General features: G+C 52.7%; 5 protein-coding genes across 6 annotated transcripts; 4 read left to right on the top strand and 1 right to left on the bottom strand.

Annotated features, from left to right (window-relative positions):
- The first annotated feature begins 3,367 nt into the window (after positions 1-3,367).
- Positions 3,368-6,026, top strand: LOC131209659 (neutral ceramidase-like). The gene is made up of 3 exons (XM_058202773.1): positions 3,368-3,487; positions 3,581-4,456; positions 4,525-6,026. Exons 1-3 carry the CDS (start codon positions 3,437-3,439, stop codon positions 5,686-5,688), a joined length of 2,091 nt encoding a protein of 696 aa, XP_058058756.1. The 5' UTR covers positions 3,368-3,436; the 3' UTR covers positions 5,689-6,026.
- Positions 6,027-6,382: 356 nt separating this feature from the next.
- Positions 6,383-7,915, top strand: LOC131210035 (vacuolar protein sorting-associated protein 37B). Of its 2 annotated transcripts, XM_058203221.1 has the most exons (4): positions 6,383-6,594; positions 6,673-6,844; positions 6,918-7,279; positions 7,352-7,915. In XM_058203221.1, exons 1-4 carry the CDS (start codon positions 6,481-6,483, stop codon positions 7,607-7,609), a joined length of 906 nt encoding a protein of 301 aa, XP_058059204.1. In that variant the 5' UTR covers positions 6,383-6,480; the 3' UTR covers positions 7,610-7,915. The 2 variants fall into 2 exon arrangements, with proteins under 2 accessions (XP_058059204.1, XP_058059206.1); XM_058203223.1 differs by having other exon boundaries at positions 6,918-7,495.
- A 146-nt stretch (positions 7,916-8,061) lies between these two features.
- LOC131209138 (uncharacterized protein C9orf85 homolog) lies at positions 8,062-8,843 on the top strand. Its single transcript, XM_058202133.1, has one exon. It carries the CDS (start codon positions 8,128-8,130, stop codon positions 8,821-8,823), a length of 696 nt encoding a protein of 231 aa, XP_058058116.1. The 5' UTR covers positions 8,062-8,127; the 3' UTR covers positions 8,824-8,843.
- Positions 8,843-13,129, bottom strand: LOC131209137 (alpha-tocopherol transfer protein-like). Its single transcript, XM_058202132.1, has 4 exons — positions 13,042-13,129; positions 9,786-10,094; positions 9,355-9,715; positions 8,843-9,277 (listed from the first exon to the last, which is right to left on the bottom strand). Exons 2-4 carry the CDS (start codon positions 10,058-10,060, stop codon positions 9,035-9,037), a joined length of 879 nt encoding a protein of 292 aa, XP_058058115.1. The 5' UTR covers positions 10,061-10,094; positions 13,042-13,129; the 3' UTR covers positions 8,843-9,034.
- Positions 13,130-16,064: 2,935 nt separating this feature from the next.
- LOC131209646 (alpha-tocopherol transfer protein-like) lies at positions 16,065-24,185 on the top strand. Its single transcript, XM_058202756.1, has 5 exons — positions 16,065-16,206; positions 21,908-22,094; positions 22,811-23,002; positions 23,079-23,499; positions 23,581-24,185. The coding sequence occupies exons 2-5, from the start codon at positions 22,003-22,005 to the stop codon at positions 23,779-23,781; spliced, it is 906 nt and encodes a 301-aa protein (XP_058058739.1). The 5' UTR covers positions 16,065-16,206; positions 21,908-22,002; the 3' UTR covers positions 23,782-24,185.
- The last annotated feature ends 621 nt before the right edge of the window (positions 24,186-24,806 follow it).

Genomic DNA, 24,806 nt, shown 5'->3' with positions numbered 1-24,806 from the left:
TGTCGGATTTTTAACCGGATTTTTTCGAGTTTTTAACTGATGCCTTATCCGATAATGTCCCACAGCGATAGAGGAGGCAATAGTAGTCAATGTATTAGCGATTGTGTGCGAATTGTGGTTCGAAGGTGCTACAAAAGGAGCTGGTTGTATCGTTTAATACGTCAAGAGTGAACTTATGATTTTTAAGGTGGACAGATTACTGTTATGGGCTATGATTCAAATTGTGCATTAACATTTTTTTATTGTTTTTTTAATGACAATGTGCACGTTCTAATGTTACCACTTCCGCCACATGCCCACATGAGGCAAACGATTTCTGTAAAAAAATGAAAATGTCGAAAACACGAGAACCAGTCAAGCTAATCCGCTGGTTAATAGTTAGATCGAATAAAACTATTTTCAAATACATTTACGTGTGTTTTGTTCTTGCCACATCCGCCGTATATACTGTGCTTTTCGAAACAATGCCCCAAATGAAAATATTATTCACCGCATCTCTCATTGCCGTGCTACAACGTGCTAATGAAGGCGTCACAAGCGCCAAATGACTGTAGCAACAAGAAGCGCTTCACAATTACGACAAGGAAGGCCAAAGAAATAGAAAGCTTTTCTCGCAGCGGGCCAACACGCGGCCCAGTACCAGTTGAAAGACACTTCTTGTGACCCATATAGTAGATTGCTACCGTGGCTCAAGAAGAGCAGTACCCCACACAGTAACAGCATCCTTTCTTTTCGCATTGCTTCCAAGAGGCCAGGCGTTGCACAAGCGCACGCGCGCAGTTAAATCGAGACCCATCGACCTTGAAAACACTTAATTCGATTTCTCGATTGCACCGTTCGCACCACGCATATCTCGCCTTGGGGCTTCACTTGACTTTTGAGTGTTCGATCTTCAGCTGGGCTGCAGAAAGACGGACAAAAAGCAAACCCAGCACCAAGCAAATAACGATGCGCTGGTTGCGGCGTGAACCCGACGGTTCAATCTGAGGCCAATTAATGGGCGCTTGTTTGAACAGTACAGCACCAATGCGTATTCTGCGCGGCACATGTTTGCCTTTCGATGGACTCTCGCAGAGGCGTATCGATTCATCATCGGAACCGCCACACCTCGAAGTCACCGGTTCTAAACGCTCACGACCTCTTCCGTAAACAGTCCGCCACGCGGAAACCGTAGTCTGGTTGAGCCCTCCCTCGCGCAAGTTGCTTAGACTTTAAACCGGCCCGAAATCAAGATACACCGTTATCCGTATTGGCGACTCATTTCTGTTCCGAATCCATGCGAGACGTTCGTTGACCGAGCGAGGTTCGACCGTTCGCGTCGAAGGATACACAAACAAGGAAGCGAGATGAATCGGATAGTCAAATTGGGGGGGTCCAAATGTGGCGATCACTTCATCGCGATCGCAAAGCTGTGGCCACGTAATCGCGCGGGCGGTCGGCACATCGGCCAAGAAGTCCAGTGGACGGCAAGAAGGGGTCGTACTGGTCGCTATCATTACCTAAAGGGGGGTCGAGACACCCGAGCCGACAGGCGGTCCAACATTACGTCAAGTGCCCGGTTACGATGTTTCGAGAACCCTTTCGCTTCGAGAAGGCGAACTTGTCGTTCAATTCGACAGATTCCGAGCTTTAACGCGCAATGGTCGCGGTCGCGCTCGCGGATGATCTGGTGTCCACTCCCTGTCTCTCTCTCTCTCTCTGTGATTTTCTCTCACTCTCCGCCGTTTGCTCTCGCGCAAAGAACGCGCGCGCGACGCTACGCGGTGCGCAAACATACGCCTCGCGCGAAGGTCGTCCACCGCCAAAGGAGCCCCCACACACATGTGCACGTTCTCGACCGGCTAACGGGGTGAAGGGAGTTGTTTACGGCGGGTCGGGGCCTGCCTACTCGCAACCCCTTTGAAGCCCCCCCTGAGCGGCTGGAACGAAGAGTTCGGGGCGCGACGCTTCGCAGTTTTTCTTTATCTCAGCGCGCGTCGCAGTAGGAGCCGCGTAGCTTGTTGTGTTCTGGCCAGCCCGGGGAAAGGGGGGACAAACAACAAACAAAGACGACACCAGGAAAGATGAGAAGCGTCGCGGAAGTTTACCAAGCGAAAGTGCTTCCCGGGCGCTGCGATGGCGACGCGAGGACCTCATCGTCTCGCCGGTGGAGTCACACCGCCCGTAGAAGTTCGCCCAGCGGTCAGTCTTGGTCGACAGTTTGAGTCGAGAACAGCGTCGTCGTCGTCGCCGTGGTCATCGTTGTTGTTGTGATCAGTGCAACCTCGCACGACCTGCCTGCTTTTGCACTATAGGTTCGCTAGTGGCCGCGTCCGAGTCACTCATTACGCACACGTGCTGTTTGAACACTTTTTCTCAGACGCCCTCAGAAGCCTTCATGAGTCAGCAGCGGCTGCAGCGAACGAAGTGGAGCAACCGCGTCGCAGTCGCAGGCGGCGAAGGAGAAAGAAAAAGTGCGCCTGAGTCTTGCCCTTCGTGCGTGCGTGGCCCCGCACCTTGCGACACTGATAAAGAAGTGCACTCATTAAAAAACACGCCAACCCATCGAAGCAACCGGTAGTAACGGGACGGACGGTGTGGTCAACCAGCGACCGTGGGCCACTTGGATTGGCCTGGCAACCATAGCAACCGACCGGACCCGCCAGTAACCACTTCACCGGGCGCAATTGTAGCTCTGACAAGGTGATAGTAGTTGGACGAGCACCAAATTCAAAAGTACATCCAGTTTAAATTAAAGTCGCCGGTTGACCTTCCGTTGGCCAGTACGAAGTGGGGTACCGGAGCCGTAAAAAACGGCGGAAGGCCTAGCCACGGCTTGTGTGAACGTTGGGATACCAGTAAGCCCAGCACCGTACGCGAGGTAAAGCCCCCCCCAAAACGCGTTGTAAAAGATCGCTCAATCATCATTTCGGAACCAATCAATTCCGGGCGGTAGACGGACGGAACCCACCAAAGCCCCCCGTTCGAAAAATAGGTTGGTACAAATCTACATCCCCGGGCCGGTTGCCAATATCTAATCTAATCACCTCCGATATGTGCGGTCGCCGTGTTTTCGATATCTGCACCCTTCTTCTGCGCACTGCGTCCAATAGTATAGCCGAGGCTTTGGCCCCAAAGGGTTGCCAAAAACCGTGTAAGGGACGTTATCTGTGCTGCCGGGAGAGGGTGCAGTGCTCGAATCGCAGAACCCCAGCTTATCGGAGACGTACCTACACTTCAAGGGTCCTGTTGCCCAACTGTTTGCAACTCGACGAGCCGAGCCGAGGTGTATGCCGAGCACGTACCGTACTTCTGCTTCAGGTTCTGCTGCGAATGCTGATCGTCTTCCGGCTGCCGGAGCATCGTCTGTTGGAAGATGTTGGCGTCTTTGTTCTTCGGCGGCCTAACGGTGGTTCTGCTCACCGCCGGTCACGCCTCACCGGCGGCAGGCTACCGGATGGGTGTGGGGCGGGCGGACTGTACCGGTCCGCCGGTCGAGATTGGCTTCGTGAGTGTGCAGAGTGTGGCTGCGTGTGTAGCCGGCCGGCGTAAGCTAACCCTTCACTAACCCGCGATTCGCCGATCACCTTCACTTCCGCAGATGGGCTACGGAGAGTTTTCGCAGCGCGGCCAGGGCATCCACCTGCGGCAGTTCGCCCGGGCGTTCGTGTTCGAGGAGGAGGACCGGGCCGACGGACAGCGCCGCGTCGTGTTCGTCAGTGCCGATGCCGCCATGATGGGACACGCGGTCAAGCGTGAGGTGCTGGCGTTGCTAGCGACGCGCTACGGCAGCGTGTACCGCTTCGAGAACGTGGTGCTGAGCGGTTCCCACAGCCACAGCGTCCCATCCGGCTTCCTGATGTCCACCATCTACGATATCGCATCGCTGGGGTTTGTGCCCCAGAACTTCGATGCACTCGTCGAGGGCATCACGCTGGCCATCGTCCGGGCCCACGAGTCGATGCGCCCGGGCCGGTTGTACTTGTCGGAGACGACCATCCCGGATGCGAACATCAACCGGAGCCCGAGTGCGTACGAGAACAACCCGCCGGAGGAGCGCGCCCGGTATCGGGATTACACCGACAAGCGGTTGGTGCAGTTGCGCCTGGTGGACGAATCGAGCGGGCAGCCCTTCGGATCGATCAACTGGTACGCCGTCCACCCGACGTCGATGAACAAAACGAACCGGTACGTGTCCAGCGACAACGTGGGCTACGCGTCGGTGTTGCTCGAGCAAGACCGGAACCGGGAGCGGATTGCGGGCCGCGGTGCATTTGTGGGTGCGTTTGCGTCCACCAACCTGGGGGACGCTTCACCGAACCTGATGGGGCCGAAGTGTGAAAAGACGGGCCTACCGTGCGATATGCTGACCTCGTCGTGTCCGTCCGGTGCCGGGTTTTGCATCGCGTCCGGCCCCGGGAAGGACATGTTCGAGAGCACCAAAATCATCGGCACACGGCTGTACAACGCGGCCGCGGTAAGCTGACCTTCGTGGAGCGCCTGTTTTGCGCGCGGGTTTCACTTTCACTGTCGTCCCCTTTTCAGGAGCTGCTGGCTGCCGGTGGGGGTCGCGAGGTGACTGGGCCGATCAAGTTCGCCCATCAGTTCGTCGACATGTCGCAAACGAAGGTAACGTATGTGGATGCGGTGTCGGGTGAGCTGAAGACGGGCCACGGGTGCTACCCGGCCATGGGGTATAGCTTCGGGGCGGGCACCACCGACGGGCCGGGGGCATTCGATTTCCGGCAGGCCCAGCTGACGGACACAGCGTTCTGGAACACGGCCCGTGACATTCTGGGGCAACCGACGGCCGAGGACAAGCGGTGCCAGGCCCCGAAACCGATCCTGATCGCGAGCGGGCGGACCAAGTTCTCGTACGAGGCCCAGCCCAAGATTGTCCCAACGCAGGTGCTGCAAGTCGGAGACTTCATCATGGCGGCGGTACCGGCGGAGTTCACTACCATGGCCGGGCGGCGTCTGCGTGCGGCCATCCGTCAAGAGGCAACCCGTGACGGATCCGTGGCAGAACCGACCGTCGTCATCGCGGGACTCTCGAATATGTACACGAGCTACGTGACCACGCCGGAGGAGTACGCCATCCAGCGGTACGAAGGGGCTTCGACGCTGTACGGTCCACACACGCTCCCCATCTATCTGGAGCAGTTCCGTAAGCTGGTCCGGGCCATCAACGCCGGGGAAAAGCTCGAGCCAGGACCGATGCCACCGTTCGAGGACCACAAGCAGATCACGCTCTCCACGGGAGTCGTGTTCGATGGGCATCCCTTCGGGTGGTATTACGGCGACTGCAAGGTGCAACCGAAGGAAACTCCCTACCACCGGGGCGACACGGTCCGCGCGATGTTCATCGCTGGCAATCCGCGCAACAATCTGATGCACGAGGCAAGCTACTTCACCGTGGAACGGCTACGGACCGATGCCGAGCGGTCACTCGAGACCAACAGCGTGGAGGAGCACCAGCCCGCCGACGGCGAATGGGAGGTGATTGCGACGGACGCGAACTGGGAAACGAAATTCAAGTGGTACCGACGGTCGACGCTTTTCGCGTACAGTGACATCGAGCTGGAGTGGGAAATCACCGACGTAGTCGATCCGGGAACGTACCGGATCCAGCACTTTGGCTACTGGCGCTACATTCTGGGCGGCACGTTCCCGTACAACGGGACGACGCGAAATTTTTACGTCGAGTAGCCGTGCTTCGGGATCATTTGTGCCAATAATACGCTAAACACGCGGACGTGGTGAACGGTCCGGGAGAGCTGCAAGCTCGAAGGAACTGTATGCAACGCACAGTATGATGGGTTTACTTGGGTTGGGATAGAGCGCGTAAGTACATTGAAAGAGACACCTCGCCGTCGGGACCAGTGGACGGCAACACGTGATTTCGCTAGCACACCGATACGGTTCGATATTTATACCAAAAATTAAAATGATTTCCCTTCCTTCTTCAAAGCCATGTATGGAGTCCAGTTGTTTGGCTCTCCAGCTGTTTTGAATGTAAATTAGGGATATATTTATTAGGCGATTATTCTGTGCAATAAAAGACATTTTATAAAAGTAAGGAAGTTGTGGCGCCCGTTGAAACAACGTTACAGTGAGAAAGCAGAGATTAACATTGCCTCTGCTGCAGGCCAAACCCGCTTGACGGTTGCAATTGTCGAACAAGAAGAAGAATCACTTATAACACGATCGATCGTCGATAGCGTTCCATTAAATTTTGAGGAAGGTTGGAGATTTTAAATTTGAATCGAAGTTCGAAAATCAAACCCCTTTGTTTACCTTTTCATTTCGAATCGTGTATTCCCCTCCATAGACGTCAGACGAGCTGTCATCGTCGAGTGGAATGCGAAAAAAATAGCTTCAGAGCAATTGTCGAAAACAAAGCCCGTCTGAGAACGGAAGTAAAGTGCGACTCGCTTTTCGTGGGCTTCGAGTGTCCTGTCCGGGCCGATATCTGGCCAACTAGTGCGTCCGAGTGCGACGATGTATCAACCGTACATTAATCAGGTGGTCCAATCGCTGCAGGCGTTCAGCTCGAACGAACTGCGCGATTTACTGGGCGACGACGAGAAGTTAGACGAACGGGTCAATGAAGCGGTAAAGGATGGAGCATTAGATGCGGGTGACTCATCTCAATCAAAACACTTCACACGCCACCACCTTGCGAACTTGTAGGTAAAATCACTCGAATCTTCCAAAGAGCTGCAACTGGTAGAGAACCGAAGACTGGCTGAGGAAAATTTAAGGCACGAACCGAGGTTGATTGAATTGCGCTCACGGGTACAGGAGCTGTCTGGCGAGGGACGAAAGCTGGCCACATCCGTGAATGAAAAAATGAATGAACTTAGTAAGTACATTCGAACGTAGCGTTGAGTGCTGTTTCGCTCCAATGACTGTTGTTTACTGTCCGCTTGCTCCAGAATCAAAATCGGGTAAAACGAATCCGGAAACGATGCTCGCACTGCTACAGACTGCTGCTGCTGAATGCGAAGAGGAGTCCGAGGTTCTGGAGAAACAGTGTTTAAGCAACAAACTGGCGATTGACGCATTTCTAGATCAATTTATGGCAGTCCGCAAGCTTATGCACTGTAGGAGAGCCAAAGCGGACAAGATGATCGAATTGCTGCGTAATCAGTCGAACGCCAACCGAAGCACTGCGTCCGGTTCTACGTTCGCCAATCAGCACGGCGCACCGTTCCCGCCGGTGCGCCAATCGGGAGGATCTACGTTCTACTTACCTCCCGCACCGACGCCCGGTTCACCGCCGGCCGTTCCGTACCCGGTTGGGATGCCATCGATGCCACCGTTGCCAATGTTTCGACCACCCCACTTTTGAACCTTTTCCCTCTACCAGATGCCTTCCCTTCGATTGGGGTCCATTGGAAAGGACTCACCGTACTCACACTGCTCACCGGCAGCGGATGGTAGTATCGAACAAATGTTTCATCGACTGGCAAAACGCTTCACACATCATATATTTAGAATGTGCTATTGTGCTATGTCCCCGCGACGGTGGACGTCATTTGTTAAGTTAGATCTGTTCCCAGATTCGTGTATAAGTATGCGCTGCGTGGATGGGAAAAAGTTATTGCCACGGAACCGAAGCAACTGAATGGAAGCGAAGATTGAAGCCCAACGTGTAACATCCAGTCTTAGTTTGTACCACTACCGACGATGGTTGGAAAATTGGAATAGAAATGCTCAGGAATACTTTATCGACATGCCGCGAGCACGCTAACGATTTATCAAATTATGTTCGGACGTTTATCTGATGCGAGCGAAATGTATCTCACGTCGGGCGTATACAATAAAAATTGCGTAGATCACGATAGTGTGAACAATTGTTCTTGGGCGTCACTGGCACGGAGGGAAAGGCCTCAACGCTCAAAGCAAAGTATTACCGTTCAATTTTAAATAAATAGAGTATAATTAAATGCGCCTCCTTTAAAGACGAAAAATCGTATCCGAAAAGGAACACCTTCTTCGAGCTACAACTGTCAACCAGCCTCGAGAACTGTCAAACGGCCGTCAGAGCAAAGCAATCATCGGGATGTTGTCGTAAACAATCGCACGTTGTTCCACAGTGCCACGGCAGAAATAAATCTTTACCTCGTTTGAACCGTGCAGAAAATGAGCTCCAAACGAGGGGACACACACCGGTCCCGGGCACAGAAGTACCAGAACTCGTTCGCTTTCAAAAACAACCTTCACGACAAGCACACACCGCTCATCAAGCTGATAACCAATCTGAACGTGTCTGAGGTCTGCGAGCACTGCAAGAACGTGATCGACTGGAAAATCAAATACCGGAAGTATAAGCCGTTAACGCAGCCCAAGTCGTGTAATAAGTGTGGCGAACGAAAGGTTAAGCGTGCCTACCATGTGATCTGCCGCGAGTGTGCCCTCAGTAGCCGGTGTTGCGCCAAGTGTCTCAAGTCGGCCGATGATGCGAGCATCATTCCGCCGGAACCGTCACCGGAGGAACAGGTCAAACTGAAGGCAGAAATGGATCAGTTGATCAAATCGCTTCCCGAGCGAAAGCGGCGCACCTTTCTACGCTACATGAACCGCGGGAAGAAGAAGCAAAAGGACGGCGCGGCTGACTCGGACTCGGATACGGATGCCGGAGGCGATGGACGAAGAAAGAAACCGGATGCCGCTCTGTTGAGGACACGCGAAGAGCTAATGGAAAAGTTCGAGCAGCTCAAGTTGGCGGCCGGCAAACAGGAAGATGACGATTCCGAAGGTTTCAGTAGCGAAGATGAAGATTACGATGGCTTATCGAGTGCAGATGATTCGTCAAGTGAGGTTGAAAATGAGAAATAAACCAAGCTGTTTATTTGTTATTGAAAAATTCCTTTGCTTTATTAATAGAAAACCATGTCGAACTGTAAATACAATGGTGTGGTGAATGTTAAAAGTAAATCCTCTCCCTAGCCCACAATAGTTTGGCTGCATCGGCCAAATGCCTCCGCATTGATACTGTCTACTATCACTTGTTGCAGTTTTGCATCCCCCGTAACCCGGTGTGACTGTTTTAGTCTATCGACAGCGATTTCAAGCATTCCTCTGCGGATTTCTCTTTACTCGTAGAGCCACCATTACGCTGACGCTCCTCGGCCAGGAAGTAGGGTCGCTGCTTTTCAAACTCGGCCAAGTATTCCTGGTGCAGCTCGTCCACGGACTTCAGGTCACCGCCGAGATCCGACGGAAGACACCGTTTGGGGATCCACTCTTCGTAGAACTTTTCGAAGTTTGCATTCGACGTATGCAGGTACAACTGAAACGGGGGCCCAAAAGAAAAGGTTTACTTCATTAGACGGAGCCCAGACGGATGTGAGGAAGCTTGGCGTGTACCATGTTCAAAATTTCCGCATGTATAAATGGTTTGATAATGTACAGGATTTTGTCGAAAAACGACACCACGTTCACCACGTGTATTGCTTTCAGCTTCGCCGGCAACCCATCTTGCAGGTAGTTGAAGAACTTGCGCACCGAGCTCATGTTGATACGGGTCAGATGCATGAGCCCCACGTTTTTCATGTCGAACAGGAAAATGATTCCCGGTCGTGGTCCTTGCGAGTACAGACAGGAGTCGATGGTCATGAAGTACGTCTTGATGGCCTCATCGAACACGTAGTTGGAAGCTTTCGGGTTCTTCAGTCGATGGAAAATTACCGAGTATCCGCTGGGGGTCGTCGGAAGTGGGAAGTAGTCTCTGCCAATAGTGCAACGGAAGGGCCAAATGTAAGCTTAGGTCAAACAGAAATTTTCCACAGTTCACTTACTGATTTTGCAAACACTGCTGAATCGGAGCGCTGAGCGGATCACGGTTGTGGAACAGTTCGGGAGAACTTTTGCGTGCCTCGTAGTAGATCTTCAGCACCTTGCGTGTTTCTTCGATGTTTTTGTCGCACGCGTCCAAGAAACAGGCCAGCTGCCGGTCGGTTACGGTGGTCGGAACACCCTCGATCGGTGGGTTGCGAAGTGCCTGCAGGTCGTCCTTGGAAAGACCCTCCCGCTCCAGTGCCTCCTCGAGGTTGTAGCCCAAATCGTGCTCCATTTCTGCTCCAACACCTTATTACTTGTATTGAATCCTGTTCAATCGACCAAGGAAGAGAGAATGAAACGTGTAACTATCTAACATTAGTTTGACCCAAATCAGTGTGTGCGGTTAGCTTAGGTTAGGTCCTAATGTTGCGACGTTTCGTTGGCTGTGTGCAGAAGGTGATGTGAGGTCACAACGGCAGTTAAGCGCTTGCAAAAGCTATAAAATTGCGACAACCGCAGAGTGTTGTTGATCGATTAAAGGTAATGGTAGCTTATCGAGCGAATGCACAACACCCTGCGCTGTGCAAATCAGGTTCAACTTGTGCACTACGCGAGGGTCGAGGATAGTGAAGGGCTATTTATTGAGCGGTGAAGTGTTGGCTTATGGAGTGCAATCGTTCAATTAGCATAGTCGTCGATGGCGTTCCTAGCTAACGCCGAGCAAGTCAATAAAGCCTCTATCTAACACTCTCCTGAGTCCCGGGGGGCAAGTAACTAACGTCAGAAAGAACTTTTTCTCAAAGTTCAACCAACGGCCACACAACCGTGTCTGGGGCATCTAAGGGGCGCAATCATGGTTCTACAGGCCCACCGCAATTACTTGACAATAGAGCTACACGATGCCATCCAACGTCACGCTCTAATGACCAACCTCTGGGGGTCCGCTGTTGATGTGACGCACGATTAGAAATTCAAATTAATTCATTCACCGCCTCACGCCTCCTCCAATGGCCACAGCCAATAGGTCACGGTCATGGAGTGCGTCTTAAGGTGAGTGAAAACACGGAAAAGTGGTGTGACCGCTGCTTCCAGAGACCGGAACGGAAGTCTTTGGGAAGCAAAACAAACGGACCCTGTTGGTGGAACTGTGGAGAGGGAGCAGTGCTTCGATGTGCTTATCGGTGGGCCCTGAAATTCCAAAATTATTCACTGTAACCTTCGTGGGGCATGTCACTGCCGCGGTCAAGTTGAAGTACGAACAGATAAAATAGTAATAGCACCAATTACGAAGCAGCTTAATGAAAGCTGCCGCTAAAACGCTTCCGATGGCATTGAGATAATAACACATTCGGTGGCCAGTGCAGGCAAACAGTTCGTAATAGGTGTCTCTAAGTAAACAATAAAGTTCGAAAGTCATCCGACATACCGTGTTGTACTGACTCTCCATCCACGATCGAGGGCATGGCCGAATTCCCCGGATTGACCGATCGTCCTCTGCGTCCTATGAGTAGTGGGATGGACCATCGAATATTTAAAACATTCGGACAAGGGGATGCCACTCGGTTGGCCGTACAAATAAACAAACGCACTTCACGCACATCCCGCATCGGGCAACAGGTATTCAAACAAATCTCCAAATTCACACTTTTGAAATCCACCACCCGGGAACCCGGCGATGGGCTGATGGAAAATATCCGTCTTCGGTGATGTTGCCCAACACGTGGTAATTAATGCCGTGTGCGCGTTCCAACGGGAATCGGTTGCACGTAACAAGTACATATTTGTTGTGTTACTTTATCTCGTAATTCCCAAATTTCTACAGCAGCGGCTTGTTTCGAACCACTCCTCTCTAATACCTGTTTCCAGTAGCGCGATGCGGGGTTGCCAACACCCGAAGGGAACGTTGATTTCTTCGTCGCGCTTGGCAGAACTCGGCCACACTTTCGCGGTTCCAGCGCACGGGGAAGTTATGTAAGGCTGGATTATGCTTCTTGAAAAAACCGGTCAGACAAGCGATTGCCACATACCGCGTCGATCGTCTAAGACGTGGGACAGCCTCCGACCGCCAGGGTCTGACCGATGCGATAGCCATCGACGGACTGTGGCGTTGCGAGAGCTGGAGCTTCTAACGACAATGAAGCCTTCGCCCTTTCATAGCCCCATCCGTCCAGCGAGAGGCTTTTGGGGCGAGTGAGCCAAGTAGCGAAAGTTTGAAGACAAACCCTCAAGCAGGATCGCCCAGACTGGAGTGCCAAATCGGCTTCCAAAACTTCACGCAGTACAAAACTGTCACTTTTCGGTGGCCCACTTCGGTGGGCTTCGGTCGACAGATCGCGGGTTCAGCCGATGGGCGAAAGCTTGCCGCGTGTCTAAGCAGCAGCATTCAGGTTTATCCGAAACTAGTTATTAGGCGCATTGGGGACAATGTCAGCGAGCGAAAGAGAAGACACGGTCGACAAGGCGCACAGTCTGCGAGGCTTCGATGTTTGCGGGAAAGAAGTTGAACGAAATGTTTAACTTCTTAAACGATCTTGATACGGCATTCTCGTGGCCAAATTAATATCGTGCCCAACTGTTTGCCAACGGACCCACCGTACACCTGAAACAACTTCAGCCCCATTTCGACGGCTACACGGCTTACCACACAAACTCTGCAGTTTATCGACCATCATCCGTCCGTACAGGTGTTTACACGCGTTTTACGGAGGGGCCCTCCTTTGCGGCCATTTCGCAGAGGATGTGAAACAACGTGTAATAGAACAGCGATTAAAAACAATCTCGAGCGCGCCTGATGAAAACTTGTGAAGCATTAAAACACTCTCAACAAGAACTCTTGCCGTTGCTCTGGTTCACTTGCCACAGGTGTATTTCCACAGGCCACTCGGTAGCTGGACGGTGTGTCGGACGGATAACGCCAAGAGACAAGAGGGTCGACGCCAAAATATCAACAAAAACCGCAACCGCTCAGTTTGCACGTTTCTTATGGCGGCGGCGGGCCCAGAGCACTCCACCGGTCGCCATGTGAGACGGATGGGCGGGAAAACGGATGACGACTGTTATTTTTAGCCACCGTGGCCATCAACCCGACGCTAACCGAGGACGGAGTTTTGCACTTTGCATCCACTTGGCGAAACGCGGACGGATCTTTCGGTGTCCCTCTTTTGACCACGCCAGAGCCCTCGGACAGCGGGGGGTTGCGGTTTGCGTGGTCAGCTGTCACCGCGATGGCCGTGACGTAATCGAAGCGGACCGAGCTTCTGCCCGATTTCGTACCTGCCAACAGTCTCGTGGGACTGCACAACAACAACGGGGCGTCGGGGGAACCAGGTCGGAAGAAGGTGTGACCGTGCGGTGCGAGCGTCGGAACCGAACTGACTACCGACGGACGACCGGATCGGTAACGGAGGCGCGACTGGCTTGCACCGGCCCGGGGCAGCGGAGGGGATAACGCAGCATGATTCATGCGAAAACATGCTTTCGCGCTCGTCGCACGCGCCCAGAACAGGAAGTGCACGATGGCAACTTGGCCGACCGGTGCCAGCCTTGACGACCGGGTGAGGGATTTTTCCGAAGGAAAATAAACGATCACAACAACGTGTAAAACGTTTTCCAACCGTCACCTCTGCGGGGGGAAAGTTTCAGTTTTTGGCTTCTAAAATGACTTACTTTGCATTTTTCCACCACCAACGGCCATCGGCCGGTTCGGGCGATTATGTTGCCCTTTTAATGACCTGTTGCAATCGAGGACTCCGCAATCGAGGACGATTTGCAAAGTGACGACAGTGTGATGTCATAAAATTTTATAGCCACTTTATCGTCACTGGCCAGCCAGCCAGCCAGCCAACCAGCTAGCCAGCAGCGGACAGGCGGGCTAGCCAACTGTTGCCGCAACCGGCGGCGGGTCGGTGGCTGCGGAACTGTGTATATGTTCCTGCGACACGAAAGGCACGGGCCCGGGCAGGGCGATTAGCCCGTATTGGAATGGTCCACTGGTTTTGCCAGGGGCCGATGTTGATCGGCCAACGTGTCCATGGTGCACGGTTTTCGTCACACTTGCGGATAATGAGTGAAACTACCGTGAGGTCGGAACCGGAACGTGGCAGTGGTAAAAGTTCTCCCTGAGAGTCAGATTGAATGTCAGATGTTTGCAAAAACGGTTGCCCAAAAACCCAAATCAGAATATCGAGTTCCAGTTTGGGTAGTTGATGTATTGGATGGCACCGAATGAGACGATTCTATTTAAGGACCCAGCTTCGATTCTGTTGTCTGCGAAGTACGCAGTGTGTGGTAATAAAAATGTTCCTCACGTGCACCCAACGTGTCACGTTCTTCGCTGATTCGGCCACAAGGGAAGCCAACTTGAGCCAACTCGGCGCAATTCGAAGCATGCGAGAGCCATCCATAATTCGCCAAGGCCAGTATTGGACAGATTATCGGGATGTACAGTTACTGTTCGAAGTTATCGCTTGGATGGTTTCCGGTTGGAAGATACTAAGGGCACTGATTCGTTACGTATTGTTTTCATAGCTGCTAATGTTTAGTGACTAAAAGCAAACTTGAATTCAAATACTTTGTGCAAATGTGCAATGTATCACCGCTTGCCTACTTGCAGGCGCGATTTAAATCTTCGATTCAAATCGCGTCGTTAACGAGTTTCCTACAGTGCCTGTGAATAATAATATTATTGTTCTCTACACTAAATGTCTAATCTAGGACAAATCAAATCAAAAACACACAATTTCATCACCTGTATGCCTTTAATGTAACGTTTCAGTGGCTGTTCCAGCCACCCGACCATATACATTCTTGCCTTCCGATGGGAAAAGGAACCAAGCTTATCACAGTAGTAGCAGCGTCGGACTCATGGAGATAACAGATTGACAGGATCATAACACGATTTCAAGCAATTCAAGTTCACTCGAGCAAAGTTTGTTCCTCTTTGTTCGCTCCGTAACCAAATGTAACAAAAGAATTGCAGAACAGCAACCAAAACTCTCGGTCCTCGTCCGGTGCGTGCCGCAGCATGAAACATGTACCGCCATAACCGAGTCCGAGCGTAGTTAGGACACGCACGCCTGGCAGGGTGGTAAAACAAAGCACGAAAGCCAACGAAGAGAGAGAGAGTGAACTTGAAGGGTAGTGCAAGCTTTCACACCCATCCCCCACCACCCTAGGCGAATGGCCTTTGCCCTCCGTTGCTGCGGGGTGGTCACTGTACCGAAACGGCTGCCTTTGGAAGGAAGTGTGCAACCACCGAAAAGGAACCAGCGCCGAAGGTCAATTAAAATGGTTAATTGAAGTTAATTGTTCGATAAACATTGCTTCTGTGTGGCGATAAAATTTTTACTGCTTGACCGGCCCGCACTTGTGTGGCCCTTCGACCGTCGGTTGGTTCGCACAGAATACAGACACGTTGAAGGGAAGCCTGAGGCAGCCCTAGGCCCGATTATTGTTTTGCTGTTCGATTGGGCAGACCGGACCGTGCGGACCGATTGGTTTTGATTGAGATTTTCATTCACCCGGATGTGGTAAAGGCGAACGATAGTGTGGTGGGCTTTGCGGTCGTAATGGGATGGCCATCGTGGTGAGCGAATTGTAACAGAGCCAGGCCAGTAATTATTCGCCATGATTTGTGTGTCGGAACGGGGTCGAGATTGAGAAAAGGTATTATGCTTCATGACGCGGAGATTAAGCGTAAGCGTAGCTGCGTAGCCCGCGAGGAACCGTTGTCCGTTGCGTGATGCGGGAATCAAAACGAACAAATCATTTGCGAACAAGTCATTTTCACTAACAACGGTCGGATGTGTAAATGAGGAATGATAATTACTAGAGCCGGGCAACACCGATCGCCACTACAACCCAACACGAACGGGAATTCAATAAAACGTGCAGGGCTGGCGCATCATGAGCTGAGCTGGGAATGCCAGAAAGTGCAGTTGCAGGAAAAGGCCTCGCCTTGGGGCCCTTGGGGAACACGATTGCAAAGGAAAGTTCAAATTGTTTTAAGATCCCAAACACGCCAAGATCTCGGCTTTCGATATTCGGCACGGCGTGCGATGCTGACGCCAAATGCTGGCTCGAAGCACGAACTGAAGTGAGTGCCACCAACTCACGGCTCGATCGGGTTAACCGGCGCCGATCCGCGAGCGCTGCCGCGGATGAGTTGAGTGTCTGCTTCGCGCTGATGCGCAAGGCCACCCCGCTTTGGCGCAAGCTTTTCTCCCTCCGACACTGAGTTCCGCCGTCTCGCGGGCGGGACCGCGGCACCGATCGGAGCACCGTGGTCAGTACGATCGCGATCAGCAGCCGAACAACAACAAGGAGCCGCCAGCCCACCAGCCGATCTCGCCCGCGTGTGTCTGTGTAGGTGCTTCTGGCGTGCGTGTCCGCTGTTCGAGTGCAACGGCTTGCAACGACGACGGAGTGCAGACGAGTGGTGTAAGTTCGGTGCTTTTTTGCGGCAACCGGTCTGGAAGCGTGTGGGTCCGCAGGGCTGCGGGCTGCAGGGATTTTGTGTAGCGCAAAAAGAAAAGCCAACACGCAGCGCACCGTGCACTTTCTCCGTCCGTGCGGGAAATCGGTGCACTTTCGGTGGAAAAAAAGCGCCCGAGTGGGGCCGATCTTCGATGATGAACGGAGGTGAAACGGTGTTTGTGTGTGCGATGATCATGAGATCTAAACTTGAACCCGTTCCCGTTGTGAGCGAAATTTCCCATCCGGAAAGGCGTGCAGTGGTTGTAAATCGTTGCACGATAAAATGAGTAAACATAAATGGAGTTTGAAACAGTATTTTAAAGTGCCTCGGAAAACGTGACCATTGAACGATATTTGGGCGATAAGTTACACACCAACTCGCGGGCTGGTCGCATGCCCGGTCCAACACTACAAAACCTCGCGGTGTTACATCACCAAGTAACGAGCCTCGGAAGTCGGTACCCGCCGCCTGTAATGGCGCCCAAGTGCGCCCCGTGAAGAAACTGAAGCCGAAGTGAACATAAAGTACTTTGGCGGGCCCGGGTCCGGGTCCACCAGCCCAGTAACAATGAAACGGGCAAGTGTTCGAGCCTTTCCCTTTGCACGACGAAAGGGCCGGAAAACGAAAGGCGTGCAGTTCGGATGCAGCAAACCGGACCGGATCCGTACGAGCCCCGGGTTTTAGGCGGCCGTGTTGCAAATATTTCGATCACGTATTTAATTTTCGTTGCCATCCTCGTCGCCCGGGTTTTAATTGCCGTAAGAAAGGCACTGCGGGCCCGACACGGACTACCAATGATCTTAAGCGACTCCACCGGTAAACTCGACTCGATACCGCTGGCATCTGCAAAAAATTTACATAACTCCGTTATGTTGCTCCTACCCACCGCTGGGTGCCGTCGGTTAACTGTTGCGGTGTCACAATTTCTCCGTCTCCGGGTGCACAATCTATAGCCGCGCTGCTCTCGAAGAAATGCGTCCCGCGAGGACGCCCATTTCGTAACGATTGCACCGGATTGCATTTTCAGCTCGACGGCCGCGCGTAACGAGTTCGATCTCTCGGCTCCCGAGCTCAATTATCGAATAATCTCCATAATTGTTTCGCCACGAAGAAGTCCGCTGGGGCGGAGTGGCGCCTGATGGTCTTTGCGCCACCGGCCCGGACCGGAGATTCGAACCCCCGATCGAGTTGCTAATTATCACGTTTCACGGGGGTTTTCGGGGCAGCATTTATTGAGTCAGTGTGGCTTTTTATTTTAACGATAATAACAATCGCCGATCGAATCGGGCGCAGGTTAATTGGAGCGCTACGTGATGCTGGTTACCGATGTTAAGACTGTCGATTCGATGCTCGATAAGCCACTTGGAGGGGCCAGTTATCCTCTTCAATTTGGTTGTAATCGCCACACTTACGAAAACATTCAGATGAGGAGATGAGGACTGTTGTTGGCCATCCTTGCAATAACACTGATTTGGTAAGAGAGCCTTTCGTGCCCAGCATTCGTGATTCGTTCTGCCAGCTCTGGCCACTAATCATAGCTAACCTTCAACACTGCTTCAAACACGGCGTATCGTAATCGTTTATCAGAAAACAAGGGAGAGAAAACGCATGTCGAGTTACAGCACCATTGCAGCGCAGGGCAACGGCGTGCAAACTGCATTGCGTTTGGCCGGGGACCTCGGCAGGAGGCATCTCGGCTTCTTTCCAAATCGAAACGGTGCACGAAACTGTGTCGGATGGAACGCGAAAGCGCACCCAAAACCGCGTGCGCTTTATCGCCGGGGTCGCCGTCGACCTTGACGATCGGGTCGGTGCAACGGAACCGCCGAGCCTTGCAGTCAGTGCAGCGATTAATGTTGCCGTTTGGCCTTTCGCTCGATGGGGTGCCTTTTCACCATTCACGCAGTCTCCGATCGCTCGATTAGACCGGATGTAGGTCAGCTCAACGTTGATAACACTTTCGAGGGCATGACGCAAAGCAGCTCGCCATGCGGGGCAAGGTGAAAGTTGGCCTCTAACAATTACGTTACATATTTTTCCAACAGTTCCAACTCCAACGCCCAACGGGTCAACGACGGTACGGTAATTACTGTGTTTTGCAGTGTGTATCGCATTTTTGCATAGTTTACTGTTAACTCGCCCCTTGACTCATTCAGCTGTAGAACCTGTCTCCCATCCTTGACCCAAGGTCCGTTCGGTCGTCGTTACAGGCAACGGTTTGAAACGGTTTTATTAAACGCGAGAGGTGCCCACTTAGATTACTACAAAGTCCAGTACACTAATTACACCCGAACCCGTTTGTGGTGGCCGCCCAGCAATTACTTCGCCTCACGGGGGTGGGGAGGATCAGGTTTAATGAGTGACCGTGTTCGATCACCGAACCATGGACCCTTTGCGTGACCTCCGATCAAGGTCGGCCGCCCCAAGGACCTCAAACAACACTCTGGCTCTAGCGATCGATTTGCGTCAATCGGCCCGAGTGTGGATGGTATGCGCAAACGATTCCCTGGCAGCCCTGACGGACGCTTACGCAATCCTTTGGCCTTTGGGCTTTGGTTGATAAATCGGCATCGCGGGGTCCCGGAAGAGGTTTTGCGGAGTTACACAACGCATTTATTTACCTCGCTGTTCTGGGTGGTCAAAATTGACCATTTTTTTCTCCCTTTCATTCGGCGATGGTTTTTTGGACGAAAGATGCCCATGCCGTCCGCCGTCCATCGGATTTAAGACGGTTCGGCGGGAAGCGAAGAATGAACGGCGATCGGCAATTCATGCTCCCGCCATTATTATGCCTCCACTTCATCGGTCCGTGCCGTGCCGCACGGTTGTATAATTTAATTCACGTCTCCTTCAACCTTCCAACCGGTCGGCACATAACGCGGTCTCATTACTCAGCCGCCGCCAGAGGACGCGTAGAAGACGCGCGTCGACAGCGATGGTACGTGAAAAGCACTCACATAACCTACCCCCAGCAGCAGCAGATGGTAAAGTGTGGCCTTACTGGCTTGGCCTGGCTGAATGCTGGGAGGTTGGGCCAGTCTCCGCGCGCCAACGGACAGTGCGGCTAAGCACTGTCGTGGTGTTTCTTTTTTTTTTCGCCATCCGCGCTAATGTATCACGTGGGTTGAGGTGCTATTGTCGGTGCTTGTTGGCTTTTGGGGCATATTTATAATAAGCTTACATAAGTCCGAGTCCCGCTCCGAAGTAGCCGCATCGGCGCCGGCGTGATCTCAACTCGAGCCTCGTGTGTCTCAGGCTCAGAGGCATCACAATTCGGCCAGAGCACCCGATTTTCCTGTCCATCGTGGGTCACAGCATAAGTAACGGCAAGCAAGCAGATGCGCATTCCGTCGAAAGTGTGAGGCGTGCCGTGCTGTTTGCAGTCCGAAAAGTCGTCTGAAGCCACAAATCACACCTTCGCGGGAATCACCGTCACACCATCGTCCAAACACACATACACATACACGACACGGCACGGCACGCGACGCGTCAAGTACGCGAAGGGGCGCACTAAAAATTGTTGCCATGAGGCTTCACGATTTTTTGCGCCCCTCTCCAGCGCACCGCGGTGTTTGTTGTCGGTGATGGCCTCCAGCCCGGTCCGGTGGGCACGAGGGGGCACGAGGGGCACGCAAGGCACCTTGGCCCACGGCAGAGCGAGGTAATGAAAGTTACGCTTATGACAATTATGCGAAAGTTTTCTCTTTCTCTTCGTGGTGTCTCGCGAAGCGTCGGATGGGCGTCTTGTTTTTCTTGCTTCTTTTCGCACCCCTGGCCAGGTGAACAGGTGCGGGGGGGGCGGTGGGTGCATTACGACACACGAGCGCGTTCGGGCGGTGAATGAACATCTTCTGGAAGGGTTCGGATCTGGAAGATCCGACCGAAGGCGCGCGAAGGTCGCCGCCGCCACGTGCTTGGCGATGATCGACTTTTTACGCGACCGTTTGAAAGAATGTTTGCTTGGGCTATTGTTAATCACTGTTAGTGTGTTGGTGGGTATTATCAAAACCGTGTTTTAGTGCATGTTAATGAGGTCAGCATCGAGGACGGTGTTTCTCTCTAACATTCAATCCTGGTGCATCCTCTAAACCGCAACCCGGCGACGCGCTTTAGGGCGATTAGGGCTACAAAACAGGAGCACAAAAAGTACGTCGCGAAGAAATACAGACCGAAGTTTACATTGTGCAGGTACACTGCCCTTGAGACATTACGTACGAAATCAGTGCCGGTGTTATCGTTGGCTCCGCATGCAAGAATTTGCATATTTGCTTCACTTTGCTTCACGAAAGCACAACAACCGTGGGAACGGAGTAAGATGGGATGTGCAGGCCGTTCCGCAGGCCTTGTGTAACGATGTGTCGAATGGGTTTCTGGGAAGACCCGACGGGAAGGTTCCGGCACCACCGCCGTTGGCAGCCAGTTGTCGCCTCTGCCGAAATCGTCGCTGAGAACTTTAATGTTTCCTTCATTTTTTTGCACCATTTCTGGTGGCACGTGGCGTAGCGATGCATTGAAACGCGAACGGACCTTGGCTCATCGTGTTGAGTTTGCACCAACTGTCCACCAAGAGAGGTTGTAGAAACCAGTTAACAAGCTCTCCTAGCCCTCCATTGTTTTTGGCCCCGCTAGGATTTCTATGATTTCTATGTTCTACGGTAACGCCTTTACGGTGCCCAAAAATCGATACCCAACGTTCGCGCTGACCATATGCATAATTACGTACCGAAAACGGATGGATGGTGGTGGCGGTCAAGCCGATCAGCACTCCGCCAAGGTTGTGCTGCCAAGGTGCTGCGTACGCGTACTGGGTCCTCGTGGATAATGTATGCAGCTCACTAACCCGATCGCTGCCGGCCCGACTTGCGTTTGCGATTGACGCGACGCTCGATGATGACGTTTCGCTTCGGACACGGATTCGCTCGGTTGGGCTTTAGGATGGTCAAGGTTATTGTCGCGCCCGTCGCTGCGTGGTTTATTGTTTACCCTTTTGGGCTGTCGTTTCGTGTCGCGCGAAGACGCCGCTTGTGACCAACATGAAGCCGAAAAAAGACCCACCGGAGAAACATACTCAACAAACGGGGCGGTTTAGACTGCGTAAGGTCCGCGTTACTACGGACTACGTTATCGGCCAATCGATCGTTTATGTAATATCGACAAATTATGAAGTCGCACCGATCTTGGTGCCCGCAAACTCCCGGAACTTCCCGGCCACGCGAAGGGCCACTCGTTGTGAATGCGTCCACTTAAAAGGCAATTAATTTAACCCATTAATCAACTCACCGTCGGTGTGACACGTCGGGACAATAGAAAACCGATGGGCCTAAAGTGGAGCTGGAAGTGTTTGTTTAATGATGAAGCGATTAATGAAATGACTGTATTGGGCTTCCTGCGAGGAACTCTTCAAACTCTTACAGGACTTGGGATTGGGCTTAGCTATATTAAGAATTAATACAAATTTCCCACCCAAGTCCTGTTGTGGTCTCTGTTTCGTTAATGGCCGTTCGCATATTAAACCACGGACCCGGATGCCCACAATAATTTGCCTGTAATGTCGACGACGTAAAGTTTGGCGGCCAAACTATGTAACTGACTGCTTTTTTTGTGTAATTTCCCCAACGTTTTCTCTCTCTCTCTTTCCTCCGTTCTTAATCTACGAATCGGAAGGATAGTAAAAGGCAACGATCGACGACGAGGACCGGTCTGGAAGCGCGAGTGAACGAACCCGTCAGGCGCTACCGAGAGCCGCACCAGTGCCAATAATGACCACTTTGTCACATCCGTTCAAAGACAGTCCGGAGCCGCTGGAAGTGCCCAAGCAGTACGCCGCCGACGTGGACACACTCTACGACTGGTAAGCCACGAGCCGACGACGAGGCCTTTCTGGGGTTGGTTTGATGACTTCATTTGGTTGATTAAATGCGGAATAGTACATGAGCGGCCCGGCTGCGACAACATCCGGCCCTGTTTTGGTTTTTGAAATCTACCGAGCCTTACGGGCCGGGATCGATACGAGCTGAATTATTCACGAAAGCTGGACGATCGTTCATCAGGCGCACCGTATTTGTTGAAATTACATGCCCGCCGTGGTCATGTCAACGGTGGCACGACGATCAATTGTTCGTAAGCTTCGTAAAACTTGGCACGAAATGCTGGAATATGAACGGTTGAGTTAGAGAAACCACAATTAATTGTTTGATTTTAGATGCGGCGGGTTAACTAACGCTGTTGATTTTTTCCGAGCTGTCGGTTGTTGGTTAACTTGATAAGATTTGTAAATAGTTTGTTGAATGTGATCATCCTGAAGATTGGGTATCGCTTGAGGATACAGATGAGAGGTACTCCCAAACCACAGCAAATCATAAAAAATATTAAAAGCGAGACAAACTAATGGAACGTCAGAAAATTATGTTCCGCTGATGTTTGCCCATAATTTTAAAACACTGGAGTCCTACAATCCGATTGACACACTGTATTATATCGCGACCAGGTTCGCAATCACTTTAGGACCGAGAAGTCTTGAAATTGAGTAGCCCCTTAACCCGCCTCTCATTTCGCGCTTCCCCGTAGGTCAAAGGCCCAGCCACGGTTTCCCGGTTTCTCCAAGAACCATGCCCACCTCTTTCTGCACGCGTGCCTCTGGGACGTGGACGACGCGAAGAAGGCGATGCAGAAGTACGCCCAGATCCACGCCAACTCGCCGGAGATATTCGACAACCGGGACATCATGGGGGCCGGAGTGCAGATGACGCTGAACGCCACGTAAGTTCCCCGTCGGGGGGATTCCCGGCTCCACTCCACGCTTCCACCGGTACTAAACGCCGAACACACAAATTAGTCACATGGTTGCCCTGCCACGGCCGACACCGGAAGGGTACCGGCTGCTGTACTACCGGCTGTCCGACACCGACCCGTCCAAGATGAACTTTGCCGAGGCCGTCAAGTCGTTCTGCATGTTCAACGACGCCCAGATCAGCGTGGACGGCATCGTCGAGGGCTACATCGTCATCTTCGACATGAAGGGTGTCCGGCTGGGGCACCTGGCGCGCGTCCAGTTCGGGCCGCTCCGTGTCTTCATGAGCTACATCCAGGACGCGCACCCGGTGCGCCTGAAGAAAATCTACATCGTGCACACCGCGTCCTTCATCAACCAGGTGATGGCGCTGGTGAAGCCGCTGATCCGGTCGGAGTTGCTGGGGCTGCTGCAGTTCACGGCGGCCGGCCCGGAGGAGATCGTCGGGGTCGACTACCTGCCGAAGGTTGGTTTCGGAAAGGCAGGACGACGACGACGACGACGACGGGTCCCTAACACGCCACCGTTCGTTCGTTCTCGTTTGCAGGACTTTGGCGGACCGTTCGACGAGGTGGCCACGATGCACGCGGACCAGAAGCGGCGCCTGGAGACGGAGTACCGCGACTGGCTGATGGATTCGAGCGTCCTCAAGGAGGCACCGAAGCAGAAGAATGGCGGTGGGCCGGCCAGCTCGAACGCCGCCATCAAGCCACCGGTGAAAGCGTTCCGCGGACTGGAGATTGATTAGCGATAGGTCGGAATAGGTCTTCTCGCCGCACAACCAATCGCAGCGACCGCAACGGAAGGGAGTCCTTCAAGTTATCATCACGCAACTAGGTTATCAGCAACTGATTCCCTTCAGTGGTTCCCCTCGGTTCCCCTCCGCGGGAGTTTCCGCAAAGGATCGACCGGAAGTGACCGAGGGAGCGAAGATTTTGTGTTTTGACAACTGATTTTTGCGGGCGCATTCTTCAATGGCTTTGTTTCAAATGTTTGTGTTTTATTCGTCTACATCTCCACGCTCCTTATCGTAAGGCCGATTGTGTGTGTGTGTCTGTGTGTGTGTTATCTGTGTGTGTGCGTGCTTGTTCGCTGCGTCAACGCGGCGGCGGACCCGGAACCACGTTCTAGTTGGAAAATGTAAATAAAGGCAACTGAGGCGAGAACGGAAGGCCGTGGTTTCAGTTCTGGCCGTGGTGCTGAGAATGGCTTTAAAGCGGTACGGCTCCAATTAACTTGCGCCAAGTTCAAGGCGATGCAAACTGGACACTAACCAAATTAACCTTTCCGCCCGGGACCTAGGGCAAATGCGAGCGCAAGGCGACGGGGGTTTTAATCGTTCCTGGCGAAAGGCAAAAAATGGAAGTCGCGGCGTCGGATTTGGTTATTACTCACAAACGAGTCACCCTCCGTTACGTCCGGGCCCGTTAGGCCCCCCCCCCGTGTTGAGCTTTGCAGCGATTATCACGAATGGTCCGATTCCTGACGGGAGACCCGTTTTGCAAGGCAAAGAACCCAGCCCGGAACCGGATGATATTCTGACTTCATTGTGTCTCGGTGCGTGTGTCTGTGTGTGGGACGGCTGTCGGGTCCCTACATTCCCCACAACGCCTCTCGCCCGCTTAATGGCGCAGAGATACTGTTGATTAAAAGTCTAATCGTGTTTTTCTGTGCTTCTGGTTTTCCATTCCGGGCTTCCGACGCTCCCCACGTGCAGCAGGGCGCGGCACTGTCGTAGTCTCATCATTTCCGGCCATGCCGGGCCAGAGCGTT

The sequence above is a fragment of the Anopheles bellator genome, chromosome 2 (assembly GCF_943735745.2).
Source record: "Anopheles bellator chromosome 2, idAnoBellAS_SP24_06.2, whole genome shotgun sequence".
Lineage (NCBI taxonomy): Eukaryota > Metazoa > Arthropoda > Insecta > Diptera > Culicidae > Anopheles > Anopheles bellator.
The sequence above is the reverse complement of the archived record's forward strand: the minus strand, read 5'-3'. Positions and strand labels throughout refer to the sequence as shown.